At 42.0% G+C, this 20179-nt stretch overlaps 1 protein-coding gene across 7 annotated transcripts in view; it reads right to left on the reverse strand.

Moving 5' to 3' along the window:
• The window catches only part of LOC147022337 (arf-GAP with GTPase, ANK repeat and PH domain-containing protein 1-like), a 185509-nt gene that overhangs the window by 57882 nt on the left and 107448 nt on the right, over positions 1-20179 (reverse strand). For all 7 annotated transcript variants that reach the window (XM_085893112.1, XM_085893110.1, XM_085893114.1 and 4 more), the window contains 3 exons: positions 12765-12899; positions 1464-1591; positions 884-1075 (listed from right to left, as the gene is read on the reverse strand). In XM_085893112.1, coding sequence (XP_085749238.1) covers positions 884-1075; positions 1464-1591; positions 12765-12899 — 455 coding nt within the window. The remainder of the gene's footprint in view (positions 1-883; positions 1076-1463; positions 1592-12764; positions 12900-20179) is intronic.

The raw sequence follows: 20179 nt of genomic DNA on the forward strand, positions 1-20179 counted from the left end.
ACGCATGGTCTGGCAGCCAGAACTATTTAATATTTTAAATCGGGGTTCAGGGATTTAAATCAAACTTGGTACAAGTATGCATAATGAAATAATAATGTGGGCGGAGGCATACTGGTGACGTCGTGACATCAAAGATTGTCATTCTAGTTTTTTTTTTTAGTTTGAATTTGGATTGGACACCCTGTATAACAACATATAAGAATAGCAATAATAATCCCACGATGAATGGAATAAATGGACACAACAACAATCTCATGACTGTTGGCCCTAAAATGATGTGCAGTACACTGGAATGCTGTGATGCCTTTTGGCATGGCAAACATTTTGACAAAAATCTACTTTCAACTGGGCTGAACAGAATAAAAGTTAGATGTAAACTTAGTTGCCAGAAGCAGAATTGCAAGACATCTCTAATTATGCCTGTGAAGTTTGGTGATGACACACGAAGCAGTGACAAAGGAGATAGGAACCTGGACGGATGGACACTATTGTATTATTTCTATATATTACGAAGGGAACCATCCCACAGGAGGGTTCAGAAGTATCACACTTAGCTTCGAGCTATCTAGACTGGGCTCAATTCCCAATCCAACTATAAACTGTTGGAATGGTACATTGCAGGCAGAGATTTGGAACACAAAGTGCATTAGATGGAGGGTAAGCTTTGTGTCTCATCTGCTAGTATTAGTTTGTGGACATTAAAGATCCCACTGTGTCTTTCTTGAAGAGTACTGCCAGCACCTTGAACACATTACAAATTCCTCCCCAAATCATCTTCAGTCGAATGTCAAGCCTGGCCATCCGGTTGATGAAAGACTTGGGTGAAAAACGTTCTCCGGCCGACTCCACAAGTGCTCGGAAAGACCGCTGTTGTAATGCTCACGGTGAAGATATTGGATCGTCGCTTGGATTGTTTGCGGATAGGTGTCGGCGTACCACCGGCAGCTGCAGGATCAATTCGCAGCTCCCGTTGGCTACTGCTTGGAGTTGAAGGAACCGATGAGGAGCAATCGCTCAGAGTGCCACCAGATGTCCCAGCTCGAAGGATGCCGATACCTTCAACACCTGCCGTGATCTGAGCAACAGAGTTCAGTCATAAAGATGGCAATCATAAAATGTGTGTGCAGCTATTAAATACATTGCAATAATCGTAATAATTTTGTTATATTGACAACATCATTTTTCCATGTGAACAATGATGCTTCTCAAAATTGTGTCATAGTAAGGTACCTGAATAATATGTATGTATATATATATATATATATATATATATATATATATATATATATATATATATATATATATATATATATGAATATACACAAGCATTAATTATTCGGAATCAAGTTGAGAGTCTACAGACAAGTTGAAGGTTGAAGGATATATACACCTGGAGGGCGAGTCCATATTCCATTGAATAATTCAACCCAAATGCTGTGATTATTCCCTAGTGTGTACCAAACCTGTGCCATGTTTGCTCCCAGCATTCCACCAGCACACAATGACGCATGGCTTGGGGAGCTTGGTAGCGACTTGCACTGCCCGATGGAGAGTTGCTGCTTCTTCCGTGTCATCACAATCTTCTGGGCCACTGTCATCGTCAACAATTACAATCGGACAATTGATGCTACTTCAACAAACAAGCAACCAGATCAAATGAAAAATCACTCGTACAGCGACACGGCAAAAGAGAACAAAGTAGAACGGCACTCGGTAGAGCGTATACCTCCACCAGGCTGAACAGTTTACATTTTGTATCCAACTGATGGGCTGTATCTGAACCAAAATCGAATCGGCTTGTTCTTGTCACCTAACCAACTCATCCAACCTAGTTTTGTTATAACTTGTCCACAACTTTTTGAGATATCAGGATATACAGCAAATAGTTTTTGGCCCTATCTCTCAATTTTAGAAATCAGGCCTATGCTGACCTTTTGCTGTTAAAAAAATAAGTTGATTGAATTCATTGATCTGATGTGCAAATCATCTTCAAATATGAAGTCAATTAGATGAAAATTGAGGATGTTAGAGATTTCAAAAAGTTGTTGACCTTTGACCTATGATGACCTTTTGTCCTCAAAAATAAATCGGATTCTGTTGCGACATCAACTCCACCATTTGGTGAAGTTTCTTGAAGATCGCTTTAAAATTGTGACCCGTCGGCGATTAAAGGTGAGCGAACAGACAAACGGAAGTGATTAATTTTTTTTGTCAAAAATTTTTATATATTTTTGCCAAGTAATAATGAACGCAGTTCCTTCATCCTTCTTATAAACCACCAGGGTAGCCTTTCATGAGCAGTGGATGTCAGCATTTGAGGGAATGTAATGCCACTCTCAACATTCATCAACATCCATGACCTTGCAGTAACGCTGTGGTTATCTATGTTCAAAGCCTCATTTATCAACAGCCTTGAACCAACCATCACCGGCCCAGCACTGCTCTTTGTCCCATGTGTCTACATTAGGTTCTGATGGTTGCCCAGATTTTGGATGACCACCGACTCTAGTGGTAAATTATAAAATGGATTTTCCATTGTGCAGATCCATCACCTTCACCTGTTATTACATTTTATGCTCCATTATGTATTTGATGCCTTCAGGTCGATTTGTTTTGGTTGTATCACATACCTTAAATGGATGCCCTTTGTTAGTGTTTTTTGTATATTATTTAAGATTCATGAAATAAGCTGCAACATAAATAAAATGCAATGATATTGTGATACAATAATGTACTCTATGAAAGAAAAGGACATGGGGGAGGAGTGAAGGGGAGGAAATCACAACACATGGGATTTGCACCTTGGGCCACACTATAATCATGATTAGGCATTGCCAAAAGTCTGTTCAATTCAACACAATGAATGCATTTTGTTTTTGAAAAACAATGTACAGTTGTCAGTGGTCGCATTTTTCATCAACTTGGAATTAGTCTAGAAGCCAAAATCTGTAGCTTGCCTAGAAAATAGGTTTGCTGCTGATTTCATGTTAGAATGGTGCAACTGGTGTTTTTGAAGAGTCTAGGCATGACCAAGTCTAGTTCCACTTGTTGCCAAGTCTGCATCTGAATATTATGGCCGCCATGACAGTAATCAAAATGGCCGCCATCAGATTTAGTCTTTTTCTTACTGCAAATTGTACTAGCCAGAAATTTGTCATGATTGTGAAATACTATGTAATCTGACACGAGGAACACTATTTTGTGCTTTATTTTTGTACTGGATCACAACTTTTCACATAATTGACAACTTAAAGACGAAATTGAAAATGCACATACGAGCAACAAATGTGAAAAAGAAAATGTTTAGCACTATTGATGGAGATGGGTTTACAGTCAGTCAAAGGTTATTTCAACAGCTGTCAGATTCTTTCTAACACAAAATTACGTTGCTTTGCAGAAAAGTGTTGTGAGAACACCCAAGTACAATTTTCAGAGCTATTGATCGGTTTGTACATTGAACGGGTTCCTACAAAGGGCTTTGCATCCACATGCTTTCATGCAAGGCAGTCCATTCCGTGTACATTTGCACCGTCGAGTTGAGCATGACCCACGGCATTTGCATGTCGTCAGTTCTACACAGTAAGCAGTAATAGGCTGTGCAGTCATGAGTCGCGGCTGAAATGTCTCGTTGCCATCTTTGACGACCTGTTCCCACCCACAGTTCTCAGGTGCAGGTAGATGTGGTTCTTTTGAGCGTGTAGCCTGGTGAAGAGCAAGGCCAAGGCCCAGGTGTTTGGGGGTCAGTTTTTTGCCTCCTGAAGCCACATGAATAATGTCTTGGCAGATGCTCAGAACTTTGTTCTTGGTATCTGTCTCATCCGCTTCTTCATTGTCCATCTTGTCAGTGCTGTCACCACCACAAAGAAGCTTTACAAGCATGTACAGGGTTTCAGGTACAATTTGCTCTGCATTTTCTGTGTTCAGTCCACCGATAATGCTATGCCCTGGAGAGTGTTTTACGTCACTGTAAATCTTTATGCCCACTCTGAAGATCCAGCTAAGGATTTCGTTCTCATGATGAGGCAGACTGCACTGGGCCAATTCATCTTCTTCAGAACTTTCACCTTCTTCAGATAAATCATTCACGGCGGTTCTCATGGCAAACTTTGTCACAGTTGAGGACGCAACTATGAGGGGTTTTGTGACATCCAATGGCTGCACGAATGTCACCTTGTCACTACCAAAGTGAACCTCCACTTTCTGCTTGAAATTGTAGCTTTTGTAGGCTCCAGCCTCAATTCCAAAATCATTCAATAACAGCATGCTGTAGTGTTCCCTTTGGGTATCTCTTCTGCGTAAGTCACAGATTGTGGCTGAATCCTTGACTTCAGTCTGTCTATTTTTTGTGCGTGAGTAAAGTCACTATAGCAGAATTTGTGCCATTGAATCTTTTCGACGTGCTCCAGTACAGAATATTTTCTGATTCTTGAGAATGAGTCAACATATTTAGTGTCATTATATTTCTCTCTTTCTTTGCAACATTCAGCTACAGTTTTCACACCAACGATTGTAGTCTTTCGAAGTGGCGTTGACTTGCTAGTTTTTGAACTGTCCTGGCAAATAAAGCATTTATTCCAGTCTACATGCTCTTCTTCTTCTCGATCCCTTGAACCCCCTGTGAGAAATCTTGCGGCTTTCATTTTTCAGTTAGTCCTGGGTAACAGAAAAACACACAGTTATGTAGTTTAGGTTCATTTTATAGCAAAGTTGTAAAATTCATTGATTGTGGTTTGTATAATCAGACATTCTAATTCGAGCCTGAACATTTCTTTAAAAATAATATAGTGAAAAACAAGTCATATTATTTTTAGAAAATGGATGGAGCAATGTTTTTTTCTATACTCCCATCAGCTCAGGCACGCTCAAAAACATGGAAATCGACCCTAATTTTGTAATTTCATGTCAATTTGCGGCTGAAATATGACGAAAAGTGTATTTAATGGCGACCATTTTGTAAACTGTCATGGCGGCCATACTATCCATATCCAGAGTTGGCAACAAGTTGATTCACGTTTCTGTGTGTCTGGACAGTCAATTTACACCTGTTGCACTATTCTAACACGGAATCAGCAGGGTCGTACACTATTCTGCATTGGGCCTCCTGACTAAATCAAATAGACATAATTCACTTGTACAGAATAAGGCCTGATGTAGAGTTGCTTCTTCTTCTGTGTCATCACAATCTTTGAGGGTAGTCATTGTCAACAATCAGCTTAATCAGTCTGAGAGATAAAGCTACGGTGCTGGATGATGAGCCCCCCCTCCCCCAGGGTTGAAAGCACCCAAATGGTTACTGGAGAAGAGGAAAGTGTTTTAAGGACTGGCTGTTACAATGGGACTGGATCAAACCCGCAAGGAAATCCAGTTGCTGCATGAGGTCGTCAGGACTGACGGTCAAACTCTCAATTTCTCAATCGTTCACAAATTTGGGACATGAAATGTAAGGTCAATAAATCAGGAAAAGTTAGATGTTATAAAGAGAGATGGAGAGAGAACTGAAATTTGGGGGATAAGTGAGAAGTTAATTAAGTCAGCCTGGGGAGTAACTGCTGAAATCTGTCTGTCCGGGTTCTTCCCTACATCTTTATTTGTTCCTTTCACATTACTCTCTAATTTTTTTCACAATTCTCTTTATTCATTCTAATTCTTGTTTTATATTCTCTTTCATCCCTTTCACTCTCCATTTCTCTCTTCTATTATCTACCTCTCGAAGCAGAAGTGAATTCTTGCAGATATTTTTTTCCATAAGGTTCACTTGGCTGCGCCTGGATGGGTTTGAGGGTCGAGGAGTAGCGACTGAAACCCGAATCCTATCCAGGTTCCTCCTGATGACTCCGTCTTTGCTCTTTAGTTCTTCGGGTTCCTTCATGGTCTTCTGTTTCATTAGGATGGACTGACATTTTTTTTTGAACTTTGAATGAACTTTCAATCTGGCAATTATCGTGTTCTTTTCTGGTCACCAAACCCGTAATATAAAGGAGCGGCAGTAATTTGCAAAGAGAAGACGGCAGGGTCTAACCAGTCAATGATTGGCTAATACGAGTGAGGTTCAAAAAACATCCAGTGAACACCACCATCATCCAGATATATGCTCCAACTTCAACTGCAGATGAAGAAAATGTGGAAGATTTTTATGAAAAGTTGCAGAAACTAGAACAGATGCCTAAAGGAGATGTTTTAATTACTATGGGAGACTGGAATGCAAATATCGGAGAAACAGGAGCACCAGGGATTGCAGTAAAGCACTGACTTCATATCCAAAATGAGCCAGGGGTGAATGTTAGAGTTCCTTGTGGAGAATGATCTCCTAATTACAAACACGTGGTTCAAACAACCCAAACGTAGCATGTACATTAGGACTTCATCTGATGGGCAACATTGAAATCAGATTGACTACATTATAATCAAAAGAAGATGGAGAAGTGCTGTGCAATCTGCCAATACTCTGTCAGGTGCAGAGTGTGGGACAGATCATTAACTCATTGTGGCAAAAATGTGTCCAATTCAGATAGGTGAAAAAAATGAAAAACTCCGACCAGATACGATCTTGAAAACACATCGAAACAATCTACCTATATAAAACACAATGTCGTCTTCTTCTTCTTCTTCTTCTTCTTCTTTCGGCTGCTCCCGTTAGGGGTCGCCACAGCGGATCATCCGTATGATCCGCATAGTGATTTGGCACAGGTTTTACGCCGGATGCCCTTCCTGACACAACCCTGGTCGCCTCTTACGACACAGGGATATGGTACACCTATTTTAACCGGGGCATACACCGGGCCCAGTACACTGGTACTCACTTCGCCGACCTCGGAAGGATGACAGGCTGAGTCAACCCCCTGGTGTATTAATTCAAGCGGCCAACGGGGCTTGAACTCAGGACCTTTTGGATCCCAAGCCGCTACCCAAACCACTACGCCAACACCAGGCTTTTATAAAAAAAAATGAGCCAGGGGTGAATGTAATGCCACACAATGTGTGTTTGTATATTTCCTATTTTGGAGATTTTGCTGGTTGCAGTGCTATTTTATCACAATTTTCCTGGACTTTGTGTTTTTTACACCAGATTTGCTGCTATTTTTCCCTATTTGTTTAATTCAAAAACTGGCATTTAAAATATATCTTTCTCCGATTTATTTCCTTTTTTTTGTTCGAAACTGGCTATTTAAATTATATTTTCACCTTTTTTATAGCCTGGTGTTGGCCTAGTGGTTTGGGTGGCTGGCTTAGGATCCTAGGGTCCTGAGTTCAAGCCCCGTTGGCTGCTGAATTAACACCAGGTGGGGTTGACTCAGCCTGTCATCCTTCCGAGGTCTGTGAAATTAGTACCAGTATACTGGTAAAGGGGAACGGCATCAGTGGCACAGCTGCGCTTCCAAAGAAATGATAGCTACCCGGCAGCCAAGCTGCAATACGCCAGGACAGAACCTATTTTTTTTCCTTGTTTACGTTCCAAAACCCAGTATTTAATATGTTTCTTTTTCATCTGGAAAAAAAAAACATTTTGTACAATTTTTTCCCTTTTTCCCCCATTTTTTTGACTAGGTCCTTCATCTATCTATAATTCCAGCAATGTGTGTGTGTGTGTGTGTGTGTGTGTGTGTGTGTGTGTGTGTGTGTGTGTGTGTGTGTGTGTGTGTGTGTGTGTGTGTGTGTGTGTGTGTCCGCCTTTTCTCGACAACCACTGGTCCGATCTAATTGAAACTTGCCAGGTATATTGCTGGGGACCTGAGGATGTGCCTTTTCAAGGTTTGATATTAATCGGACAAGTGCTTCCCAAGTTATGGCCATTTATTTACCAAACCAATGACAAGACACGTTGCGTGGGCGTGGCCGATGGGGAAGGGAAGCTCAGCCGCGTTCCCCATTACTGGTTACAACGTACGGGCTTCCGGATAATGATGACTTCGTGTATTCTAATAATTTCTCGATTTCTTATGCGCATTTATAGATAAACATAATGCCCCGTTATGATCATTTTCATATTAGACGGTGCATAAATTTCGGTAACATCAGAGTGCTGGTATGCTCCGAACCAGGAAGTAATTTTTTTTTCTCTCTCTTCTCTTCTCTTTTTGTTTTTCCTTGCCACGACATTGCGAAAAGGTAAAATACGTTGGCGCTAATTGAATAATTGGGTATTAAAACTAAATTGCGAATAATCGTAACTGCGAATAATATGGGAACATCCGCGCCACGCACGTACGGGCATGTGAGAGCGACGAAACGGCCTGTTTGGTTGTTGTTTGTTGCTCGCGCTTTGAATATTTATTTATTAATTTTTTTATTTTTTTTTTATGGGCATGTACTCGTAAGGACAGTTTGAGTAGGGTTTGAAAGGCCAATCTTTAAACACGACTGTGTTCACTACGATCTAGTTTGAGGATAAAAATAAAAATATATATAAAAACTTGAAAAACATTTTTCACAAAAGATGAATTTGTCTCTTCTATTTGAATTGTAGACGGTGGCTTACAAACCGAGCCTCATTGGCGGTGTATAGAAGTGTTTAAAAAAAAAAAAACAATAAATACAAGACTTCGGGAGGTGAAATTTACTGTACGTGATTTGTAACATGCGCAGAGTAAAACGATGTTCATTTACATCCGTAAGATGTTTAATAAATACATAAGATACAAGCACACCTGTGTAGGCCGAGGCTTCAGACTTTGGCACAGACTGAGACAGACACAGACTGGCACACACCGAGGCTTCAGACTGAGGCTGCACCGTCAAAGCAAAACATCCCAGAAGATAAAGAAAATAGGGACACATTTGTACATGTAGTGCTTTAAAAAAATGCTTTTCTTTGCTCGGAAACATCATATATTCCAGTCTCCTTGAATATTTCAAATAAAATAACTCCAACCTGTCATTTTTGATGGGCTTTTATACAAGTCTAATATATAAAACAGAGCGGTGTCTGAATATCTGTGCGAGTCGTCATTTTACTCAGAGATGGCCAAAGGGAACTTCATCAAACTTTCAGAGGTTCATCAGTGAGTGTCAGGGAGTGTTTTAAGCAAAAAAGAAAGTTGGATTTTTTTTTATCACTCTGTAGTGCCTAAGCCTTTGTAACTATGTAAAAGGTTATATTAAATGATCGCCAACCCCATTCCTTAGTGGGTGTAAGGAAGAGAAAGAGGTACGAGAGATTAAAAAAAAAAAAAAAAAAAAAAAAAAAAATCGCAAATCTGCGGTGGATCATGGAAAAGCAAAGAAATATCAAAGGACGATGTATATCTCTTTTATAGATTAGAGCAAAGCTTTTAATTGTGTTGATGATAAATTGATGTGGATTATACTGAGACAATGGGGATGTCAGAGCATCCGACGTGTGTGATTTTTGGATTTGGAAAAGACAGGGGTGCTTCTCTCCCCTTACTTGTTCAATCTGTATAGCATGTACATCATGAGGAAATCAAACATGGATGACATAATGGCTGGAGTCAGGGTTGAAGGAAGATGTATCATCAATCAACGGTATGCTGATGACACCACTCTGTTGGCAGAAAGGAAAGAGTAGTTGGTGAAACTGCTGCAGACAGTGAAAAAGGAAAGTGAAAAGCCGATCTTTATATAAACCTAAAAAAAAAAAGACTAAAATCTTGTGAACTGAGAATAACGACGTGTTCATGTTGGGAGATGATGATGTGGAAATCGTGGAAACTTTCATCTTCCTGGGTCCTAAGATTGAAGAAGTAGAGAACGTGGAGGAGAAATATATAGATGTTAGTGTGGGGTGAACAGCAATGTCAGGATTGAAAAATATCTGGAAAGACGAAGATGTGACAAAACAAACCCCTTCTGGTAAAACTACCAAAATCAAGAATCACTACTCACCTTCATTTTTTCATTCCTCTTTTTCCCTACCTTTGGAACAAACTCCCACAATCTCTTCAATCCCACTCCAAATCCACCTCCTTCAAATTCCCTGCTTTCCTTCCTGAGAGTCCCTGTTGTGTAAGGACCTGAAAGTCCCCGTAGTGCCCATCTTGTTGACCCTGTGTACCGACCCCCCCCCCACTTCCCTCTCCCTTCCACAGATCTCTTCATGTCTGTTCCACTTTTTTCCCCTTCCCTCTCCAGCCCCTCTCATCTCCTGCTCCCCTTGTTGTACATTCTGTGTGTTAGCTTTCACACGAAACTCGACAGTGTATACAAATAACAAACAAACCAGCAATGAAAGAGTGAGGGTGAGCAGTGATTCTTGATTTTGGTAGTTTTACCAGAAGGGGGTTGCTGGTGGACCTTGAGCACCATGAGGAAATATCTCAGACAGGGGGGCGAGGCTGGAGGAGAGACGGTTTAAGACAGAAAGACCACCGATCTGCCTGCGGTGAGAGAGTGAGACCGAAAGACTCAGACTCATCGTGGGAGATACCAATGATCCTAAATGCCTTGGTTTCAACAGCGTAAAGCTGAGAAAGGTGCCAGGTGCGAGCACCAGCCCAGGGGGGAGAGCAGTACTCCATCAGACTGTGGATGAAAGCTTTGTGTGTGGTCAGGAGCTCAGTTGTGCCGAGGAAGGACTTTGCACGATGGAGGATGCCCAGACTGACTTTGGAGGCCAGGTTGGAAATGTGGCTTTCCTAGGAAAGATCATGGCAGATGGTGAGACCCAGAAGCTTGAATGAAAGGACTTCTTCAAGAGGATTGTTGAGAAAGTAGATGAAAGGGTTTTCCAGATGGTCCTTTTGGAGAGGTATCGTGAATGTTCTGGTATTTCCAGTTGCAATGTATTGACGTGAGTCTTGGAGAGTGAAAAAGGAAAGAAAGGAAGAAGATTAATCGTTTTGAAATGTGATGTTGCAGATGAATGTTTAAAATCCACGGACTGCAAGAACAAACAAATTGGTGCTTGAAGAAATTAGACCACCATTAGAAGCACTGATGGTAAAATAGAAACAGTCATATGTTGGACACATCATGAATGCAGAAAACGAAAATCTGAAGAAGTCAACCATGCTGGGTATGGCTGAAAGAGGAAGAGGAAAAGGCAGACCTTGTATAATGTACTGGACGGATGGGATAAAGGCTGCAACCAAGCCGTCTTTGCCAGAGCTTCGGGAAGCAGTGCAGGTTCAGGATGTTTGGAGAAATGTGATCATGAATGTCATCAGACTTCAGCCATGACTTGATGGAACTAGATAACTACACAAGTCCTGTGTTGTTCAAAACTAAGTAGTCAACAAAAAATATAAAAAAAAAAAAATAGGTGATTATCATTTGTAAGAGTTCAGTTATTTCATCTTAATCCCTTTTCCACATTGTTACGCTCCTCACAAACTCCCCCTTCCACCTCTTTCATCCTGACATTTGAGTTATGGAGATAGCCTCCGACACAATTATATTCATAAAGTAGGCTGCAAGTCACAGATCTTTTCACATATTTTCCATTCCTGATGTGTGGATGGCCTTTGGCCACACCTTTGGATTCTCCGAGGAGCTGAGTATAGGCATCAGCAGTGCAAATTGATGCTTCTGCAACTTACTTGTCTTTCTAAATTATAATGTGAATCGACTTCTCGTACAGCGAGTTTGAAGGTGGAAGCCTTGGTGCTTTTTGCTCGAAGACAGATTATTGGTTTATCTTATTCTTCGAGCTGTTCTCCTTATCTTGTATTGTTCTTTTTGATTATATCTGCTCAACCCCAGCCCTTGAGGCCCAAAAGGTTAATTTCATAATTGTACTTGATAAATCCACACATTGACACTCACTTTTCTCCCACCTGCAGAACTGATTCCTTACCACACCTGTACAGTGTCACCAGTGTTTAGTGCCTGCACATCACCACCTGAAACGGATCCTGCATATGATCTAAAAGCAAAACATGTTGGCCGGCCTGTTTTGCGATCGCTATTACTTTGCTTTATCCATATTTTTCATTTTCTTTCACCTTCGATTAACGTTGTAGAATATTTTTTTCCGAATGGCATTTATGGTTGCAAAAGGCAACTAGAGCAAGGGGCAAGATTCCCCAAACAGGGAAGGTTCTCCACCTTCCCCTCCTCCCCCCCCTCCCCCACATATTTATATCCTCTTTAGTTCCTTTGTTCAGTATACTGAACACTTTTTGTTTGAAATTATCTGTAATACCAAAGACCAAACCAAAAATACGAAACCAAACCAAAGCCCTCCAGTGCAAATGCTCAGTATAATGAACATGTAACCAGCCAGCATCGAGGAGGTTATCTGACTGGGTAAAGGGGGAGAGGGGGGGCTCCCACTGCCCCCTCGGCTGCTCCAGGAGGGAGGGGTGTTTTCAATCATTCAAAGTTCCATGGGACAACAGACATTTGCAATGTAATCCAAACTGAGTATCAAAGCACCAAGACAAACCATGAAGGTTTCTATAGTAGAGAATAAATCCTGGATAAGTCGCCACTCTGTCGGAGGATTATGTAGGTTAGATTCCAAGATTAAAGCACACAATGACCTACTCTAGTGAAAGAGATGCTACAAACTTTAATGTCCACTAGCAGTTGATAGCAAATGGCACAACAGACTTAAAATCCCTCTGAATGATGGCGCACTCATTGATGCAACACTCTGCTTACAAAGGCAGTGTATAATTGGGTTGGGAATCCAACCAAGACGAGACAGCTCAAAGATATCCTATCAATCCAACATCACAGTGTTGTTAGTGCAAAAATAATATTTACAATTATGGCTTGAATTGAGAGCTTCAATTGTAACTTTGTTAGATTTCATCCCGAAATAAATGTCAAAAAAAATTGTTAAAAAAGTATGCACATCATACCGTCCTGGAAGACACGCTCCACGTTGAGTCCATAGGTAGCACATGTCTCGTAGTAGCTGCAACGTTTGAGCTCCCCAGCAAGCTTGCGGGCTTGGCTGTCATCAATGAGCCTGGGATTGGTTGGTCCAATCGCATCTGCACGAACATCACAGCACAAAGCATTTGCAATGTAATCCAAACTTTCAGTTCATCATTCTTCTTTTCATCCCTTTTTTTTTTTTTTACTCCACCTGGAATTGAAGCTAACAGCTCGGTCAAATAGTCTTTGACCATTGAATCGCACTCATCAGTCCAGATATTCAACAATGCAGCACACTGTTAAGTGATTTTTCTTTCTCATCTCGTCTGTCTGTTATTGTTTTATACCTGCCGGTCATTTTTGCATCATGTCAAATTGTCCACTATTAATCACCATGAATTTTTATTATTTTTCTTAAGGAGTAAAACTGTTGTCATCATGAAATTGAAGGACTCATGTTGTGAAACTGATATACAGGGTGATTTATTTTTTTTTTTTTTTAATTCGACATCCCCAAATAATTCCCATCCACTAAAAACTATATCTCTTCGGAACCAAATATTTTTCATAGCTGTAGCCGAATGTTACAGAAAGACGTGATGCGATTCATCATGTGACCCGGCAGCGACGTTTAATGGTTTTCACTCAGTCACACCATGGCGCTCACTGTGGAAGAACGTGAGTTTCTTGTCGAACATTACATCAAAAATGCATCCTTTAGGGAATGTCAAACTGCAAAATTATATATATATATATACAGTACATACATTGTATATCGCTTTGGTGGTCAGATGAAACCTTCAAAATCAGTGATATGGAAACTAGTGAAGGAGTTCAGGGAAACAGGATGTGTGAAAGTTAAAAAGCACATGCACCAGCCAAGTGTTGTGACACCAAAGAAAGTGTATGAAGTGCAGGAAAGAAAGGAAGCAAGCCCGAAATAAATCTCTGAGACGTTTAGCACAACAAGCTCAATTGTGTGGATTTAAGGTGATCAACTGCGTGGATCATCTCTCGTGTTTCTGTAACGTTGGGCTTCATTTACGCAAAATATTAGGTTCCTAACCGATATAGTTTTTAGTGAATGAGAATGATTGAGGGTTCTCAAATTAAAAAAATTAACTAATTGATTAAAAAAAAATCTAATCACCCTGTACAACTAAAGAATCGTTCAAAATATTAAAGTTTTCATCCAATTACTGTAGAATAAAATGATTATTAATATCTGAGTTTTAATAGACTTTTGTTGAACATACGGTGCTTAAAAAGATAAAGTTGGAGGCAGCAGGATTGCTCGGTTAACATGGTCGCCACTGGGCTGTCAAATCTAAGGAGATTGGGACCAGACTTTTTGCAGAGTGTTGGTGTTGCTTAAGCAGTGTCCTCGGCTATTGGGCACAATTCTGTACGGGTCGCCACTTCGACACAGGATACCAGCAAGCTGGCACTCATTTCGCCGACCACGGAAGGATAACAGGCAGAGTCAACCCACCTGGTGTTAATTCAACAGTTAGTGGGATTTGAACTCAGGATCCCAGGATCCCAAGCCCACCACCCTAACTGCTCCATCTCAGGGAATGCAATATTCAGATGGGGACAAATGTTTATTTTTTTTTGTTTGTTTGTTTTTTAAGATGACCGGTTGCCTTGTCTGCATTTATATTGTGGACTTTAAGATTTCACGGCACCTTGATGAAAAAGATATGCCATTGTGTGTCGGTACCAATTTATCTGTAGAGTTTAAATATGATGTCAATTAGTTAAGAAGCGATAAGAATATGAAGTTAGATAACATTAATGGTCACACTCATTTCTGAGCAGTCTTACCTGGATTGAAATTTCAGCCTAGCTATGAACCATCATCGAGGTGTCTCGTAGGCAGTGTGAGTCATCAATGTGTGGGCTGTCCCATCTGACAGCATGAGTTTGTCGACGTTAAAGACGGTGACCAGTTCTGCATTGGTAAAACTGGAAGGAATTTAAAACAAAGACTACATGAACATGACCCTGGGCATGAAGATCCAGCCAGAGGTGAGAGTTGTCGATGGCGTCCGTGTTTTATTTTTTGATATTTTTCGGATTAGTAAATCCTATATGACTGGAAATGTAAGTTTTGTGTAAAAGACATGATTCTGATAATTTGGGGATAAAGGCAACTCGAGTTACAGTGAATTAATTATAATTATATGAGATGTAAATGCTGTTAGGATCCGTGCACAGACATCGGCATACATCATTGGCATCACGACATCGAGATGGATGATCAAAAGAACTTTGAAGATGACTGGTGTTGAGGCTGAATGCCTTGGTCAAAATGGGCATTGCACTCGTATGGTAGCGTGAAAAAAAATTGGGTGAAAGGTTTATGGAAAACAACGTTCTGAGCCAATGATCAAACTTTAGTCAATCTTTGGATTCGGACAAAGTGTCGTCTTGCTTCAAGATTGACCTTGTGAGTTTGTCATAAAAAGGTAAAGCAAGGAGCGATCAAGAGAAGGAGAAGCAGATGCGACATGGAGGTGATCTTGGAGGCGAACCAGAGATCCAGCTCCAGCAGCGTACGGAGGCATTTTCATACTCGCTTCAACTGCATGGTTGTTTCGATATGGCAAAAGGCTAAACTGCATGTTCAGACAATGCAAGATTCTAACATTGATTCATGGTACGAATCCTGGTAAAAGGGGGGGGGGGGGTATTACAACACGAGTGTATAGTTGCCTTTGTCAAAGGAAAATTGCCTTTGCAATGAGTTGTTTAAACATTTGAAACTGCATTGACATATATGTGTGTAACTTTGATGAAGCATTGACCATGACTTGAATTTCCTGTGGGAAGTTTGCAGTTACTAATGAATTATTGATTGAATTGTGATTGCATTATTACTGATTGATATTAGTACATTTTAACAGTGGGTTTTAAATAAATTGCATTTTAAAGTTCCTTTTGTTGTACGTCGCAGGTTATGACCTGGTTGGTTGTCGATTGATTAAAAAGTTTAAAGTGATCGTATTTATTGTCTGCCGTGCTACCCCTTTGAGTATTCGAGGAACACTCATTCTGAAACTTGGAGGCCGCAAGTAACAGAGAAACGCCAGTCTTTCGGAGTCATCCAGGCAGCAGCCGTACACATACAGTGCTTTCAGAAAGTATTCACACCCCTCAACTTTTGTCCCATTTTGTTGTGTTACAGCCTGGATTTATAATGGATTAAATTAAAGAAGAAATTGTCACCGATCAATACAAGATACACCGTAATGACAAAGCGAAAACATGATTTTTAGAAATTGTCACAAATTAATTAAAAATGAAAAGCTGAAATGTCTTGCATCAAATAAGTATTGAACCCTTTTGCTATGACACTCCAAATTGAGCTCAGATGCATCCAATTTCCTTTGATTATCCTTGAGATGTCTCGACAACTTGATTGAAGTCCACCTGTGGCCAACTCAATTGATTGGACATGATTTAGAAAGAAACACACCTTCCTATATAAGGTCCCACAGTTGACAGTGCATGTCAGAGCAGAAACTCTACCATGAAGTCCAAGGAACTATCCATAGAACGACGAGAATTATGAGGAGGCATAGATCTTGGGAAGGGTATAAAACAATTTGTAGAGTGGTGGAAGTTCTCAAGAGCACAGTGAGCTCCATCATTAGGAAATGGAAAGAATATAGAACTACCCAAACTCTTCCTAGAGCTGGCTGTCCAAACCAAACTGAGCAAGAAATACCTTGGTCAGAGAGGTGAGCAAGAACTCAATGACCACTCTGACAGAACTACAGAGCTACTTAGCTGAGATGGGAGAACCTGCCAGAAGGAAAACAATCTCTGCAACACTTCACACATGAGAGAGTGGCCAGACAGAAGCCACTCCTGAGAAGAAGGCACATGACAGCACACCTGGAGTTTGCAAAAAGGTACCTCAAAGACTCTGAGAGCATGAGGTAAAAGGCTCCATGGTGTGATGAGATGAAAATTGAACAAAGTGCTACGTCTGGCAGACACCCAGCACAGCTCATCACCCATGTAACACCACCCCTACCGTGAAACATGGAGGCGGCAGCATCATGTTATCGGGATGTTTTTCAGCAGCAGGGACTGCAAGACTTGTAATGTTAGAAGGAACAATGAATGGGAGCCAAATGCAGGCAATTCTTTGAGGAGAACCTGCTTCAGAGTGCAAAACACCTGTGGTGAAGATTTATATTCCAACAGGACAATGACCCCAAACATACAGCCAAAGCAACATTGGAATGGCTTTAGAACAAGAATGTGAAAGTCCTTGAGTGTCCCAGACAAAGCCCACACTTGAATCCCATTGAGAATCTGTGGAAAGACTTGAAGATTGCTGTTCACCAACACTCCCCATCTAACTTGACAGAGCTTGAGCAAATATGCAAGGAAGAATGGGAGAAAATCCCCAAATCCAGATGTGTAAAGCTGATACAGACATATCCAAGAAGACTTGAAACTGTAATCGCTGCCGAAGGCGCTTCTACAGGGTATTGACTCGGGGAGGGGGGTGGGGGGGGCGTTGAATACTCATTGACGCAAGGCATTTCAGCTTTTCCTTTTAAGTTAATTTGTAAAAAAAAATTCTAAAAATACGATTTCACTGTCATTGTGGGGTGTTTTGTGCAGATCGGTGACAAGAAATATATAAATTTCATCTATTTTTGATGTTGTTGAATGGCAAATTGGAGGGACCCAGCAGTGAGCTGTATTGCAATGGCAGGAATTATCACCATTTTGTGTGATGCTGCAATTGCTGCATGCAGTAGTCGTTTGTTGATGTCACGTACAAAAACTTTCATTCTATCATACAAATCACTCATCTCTTCATTTGGGTGGGATAAATTGATAACCAAACGGTAAATACAAATAACCCAGCTTACTTACATGAAACAATGAAAAAGCGGGCTTAAAGCAAAATTACGTACAAAAATGTTTGTATATTATACAAATAGCTCATCCCTTTAGTGTAAATTGGCAACAGTTTGCTGCCTCAGTCGCTCAATACAAATAACCCAGCTTACATACAGGAAGCAAAAACCTGCTTCCTGTTTATGTGCAGACACACATAATACATCATGGTTGTACGGCTCAGACAGATTGCAATTTGTCCACGGTCTGCATTTCAATATCAAGAATTAGCACCGTTTTGTGTGATCCTGCAATTGTTGCTTAGGGTGTGTTCCATGACCAATAAGTTTGCTATCGCTTGCCAAGCCAGCCGTTCCTTATGAACAGTATCGATGGAGTGCTTGCTTGAGTGCTTAAGTCACTTAGCAAGCGCTGTTCAACCTGCTCGGTAATGGAACACACCCCTACAGTAGCCGTTTGTTGATGATGATGACGGGCGACACTTCTGTATTTTCACACTATTCAGCTGTGCGACGACCTTGGCTAATTACGGACAAAACCTTCATTTATTATAGAAATTTCTCATTCATTTATTTGGTGGTGTATTGGCTAGACTGCTGGCTCGATCGTTCCCAAAAAGAACAATAGAACTGGTTTACGTATGGTACATGAAGCAAAAGCATGTCAACTGCTCATGTGCATATATAATACGGAACATCGTGGTAATTTCGCTCGGATAATTCAAAATGCGAATGCGAAACTTCGGAAGACATCTGAGATTTACCAGAAAAATCAGGCTTTGAAGGCTTCTTATGCACGCAGCAGTATTACATTTTTAATATGCAAGATATGTGTGTGTGTGTGTGTGTGTGTGTGTGTGTGTGTGTGTGTGTGTGTGTGTGTGTGTGTGTGTGTGTGTGTGTGTGTGTGTGTGTGTGTGTGTGTGTGTGTGGGTGTGTGTGTGTGTGTGTGTGTGTGTGTGTGTGTGTGTGTGTAAAAAAAATATACATATATATTGTTGCGGATTCGCGCCCGCCGGCGTGCTGACGGCCACGTAACTCGAATCGCGGCACGTCGCCCACCGGACGGACAATCCAGTCGTGACCCTCTCGGACTAACGCCGGGAACCAGTCACGGGTGGACCTTTCGGTCTCACCGCGATCGAGCCAATCAGCCCCCGCGTGGGATAGGGTTGCTCGCCAAATTCGACCTACCTAAGTACCCACACGGAGGGTAGACCGGGCGATCGCACCTCGCCGCAGGTCGACTTCGGACACGGGCCACTTAAGCGACCCGTTCCGTACTATCGGGATAACCGAGCGGTGTTATTCGTCGACCTCGACGGTTCGATTAATTATCGGGCGTATTCAGCCCACTACCAACCCTTTACGTGAAGCAAGATGAGGATTCAATGAAAGAAATGACGAAGCGAAGCGGGAAACAGTTCAACACAAAGCACATTTATTCGCGACGAACGAAAGCACACATATTCAATTCCACCAAAAGCACACAGAAAAGAAAAACACAATTCAATTTACACAAAAGCAAATGCGACAATGCAGATCTAATACCGATTACACGAGCACACGGCAACACTTATACAATTTTACGTCACAGACGGCGCCGACAACACATACCCAAAACCAAGGAAAGAATACCCTCAAGGATGAGGCGGGCCTGAGGCCGAGACCGGGTCGGCCTACCCGTCTGGTGATGAAATGCGGAGCGGCGATGGTGCCTCAACTCCGCGGGCCTCGCGGACAGTGTCTGGTAGGGGGTGGGAAAGGGGCCCCCTTGGTCGCACTATCTCAGCGCGGGGGGAAACAGGAGGGGGTTGCTGATGCTCGGGGTATAGAGGATTCTTATTGTCCCGCGACAAGCGTCTCCACCTCGGCCAGGTCGTGCTGTCGGCCTCCCTGGGTGCAGCTCCCTGCACGACGCGAGCACCCCCTCGTCTGCCCTCGCCGCCTCTCCACTGCTCCGTCCCCTCCGCTCCGACTCCAACGCACACGACGACCAGCTCCTTCTAGCCAACTCCACCGCCCGCGAGGTCTTGACTCTCTGTTCCCTCTCGACTCTCCTACTCCACTACTCTCTGGACTGACGAACACGGTCGCTTTTTATCAGCCCCGTGGCTTCGCCCTCTCATCTTTGACCCCCTCCCTTCGACCTTTCACCTCGCTCCCCATTGGCCCGAGAAAAAGTGGGCGTGAATGCTTTTTGATCCATAAATTTGCATATATCGATCGCCCTCCAACGCCCTGGGGGCGGGGCCAATTCGCCCCTCGCTCACCGATTGGACGGCAAAAAGTGGGCGTGTGTCGTTTTTGATCCGTTTTTGAAGCACAAAATCCGTGATTTTGTACACGCTGTTCGGCGCGCGCCCTGCACGAGTCCAACACCGGTACCCACAGGCGGCGCAAGAACGGTGGCGATGCGACGGTTGCGAGGTGTGACGTGAAGGTCGTGGCGGTTGTGGTGAAGCGGTGGTTGGTGGTGGTAACAATGGCGGTTGGTCCAAATTAAAGAT

Source organism: Eptatretus burgeri, chromosome 8 (genome assembly GCF_056783735.1).
Source record: "Eptatretus burgeri isolate ZD-2024b chromosome 8, Ebu_testis_v1, whole genome shotgun sequence".
In the NCBI taxonomy this organism is placed as follows: domain Eukaryota; kingdom Metazoa; phylum Chordata; class Myxini; order Myxiniformes; family Myxinidae; genus Eptatretus; species Eptatretus burgeri.